The 801-nt window shown below is 50.1% G+C and overlaps 1 protein-coding gene across 1 annotated transcript in view; it reads right to left on the bottom strand.

Annotated features, from left to right (window-relative positions):
• TEOVI_000903400 (uncharacterized protein) overlaps positions 1–750 on the bottom strand; it is a gene marked incomplete at both ends in the record, with an annotated part of 771 nt that extends 21 nt beyond the window's left edge. Inside the window, one exon of the mRNA XM_067222045.1 lies at positions 1–750. Coding sequence (XP_067078146.1) covers positions 1–750 — 750 coding nt within the window.
• Positions 751–801: the final 51 nt, after the last annotated feature.

Raw genomic sequence — 801 nt, 5'->3', positions numbered from 1 at the left:
TGGAGGTGACGTGCCCGTGTAAAGCTTGCTATCGTCGGCGGTGCTCGTCTTCGATTGCTTGGCCATGAGAATCTCTTCCCTCACATTTGCCATCTTCGCATCAGTGTAAGATTGAGATGCTAGGATGTAGTCTGGGGCACTCGATGTTTTGATCGAACTCACTGCGTTGCCAATTGTCGCCACTTCTGCCCTAATATTTTCAGTGGTGGATGAAACCCTTTCTTTGAGACTTTCCAAATCCACCTCCAACCGGTTAACGCGTTCCCACATCCCTCGTTCCTCATTTACTCCTCCCGTACGGGGGTGACGGTATTCCTCTACAGTCTTTTGTACGGCATGAACGGCTTCATCAAGTTTGTTGAGGCGTCTTCCCACTACTTCCGCGTTGATTCCTTGCGCTTCCTCTGCTGAAGCCACTGAGTGTGCTAATCTACGATTCTCCAGATCCTGAAAGTAACTCTGCTGAGAGACAAGTGTGCCGCGAAGTTCTTCAACCTCACGCGCCAAACGCTCAATTTCACGCGCTTGTCCGCATATGACAGTGTTTTGACTTACGCTTGAATCCACCAAATGTTTGCAGCATGAGAGGAGCACGGAGAAAAGGTCTGAGAATGGCCCTGACGTATCAAATGTGTGAAGAACGAAGAAACTCTGAAGTTGCTCGAGTGTACTGCTGGTGCTGGCGAGCTCCTCCATCGTCGTCGAAACCTGCGGTACCCTTTCGGACTGTGGCGGTGTGCTCCATAACATTTTGTCGCCCCTATTTTCTAACAACGGCACCAACAAAACCGCATTGTTCGA

The sequence above is a fragment of the Trypanosoma equiperdum genome (genome assembly GCF_001457755.1).
Source record: "Trypanosoma equiperdum strain OVI genome assembly, contig: ctg_1548, whole genome shotgun sequence".
Taxonomy (NCBI): Eukaryota; Euglenozoa; class Kinetoplastea; order Trypanosomatida; family Trypanosomatidae; genus Trypanosoma; species Trypanosoma equiperdum.
This window is presented reverse-complemented; position numbering and strand designations above follow the sequence as displayed.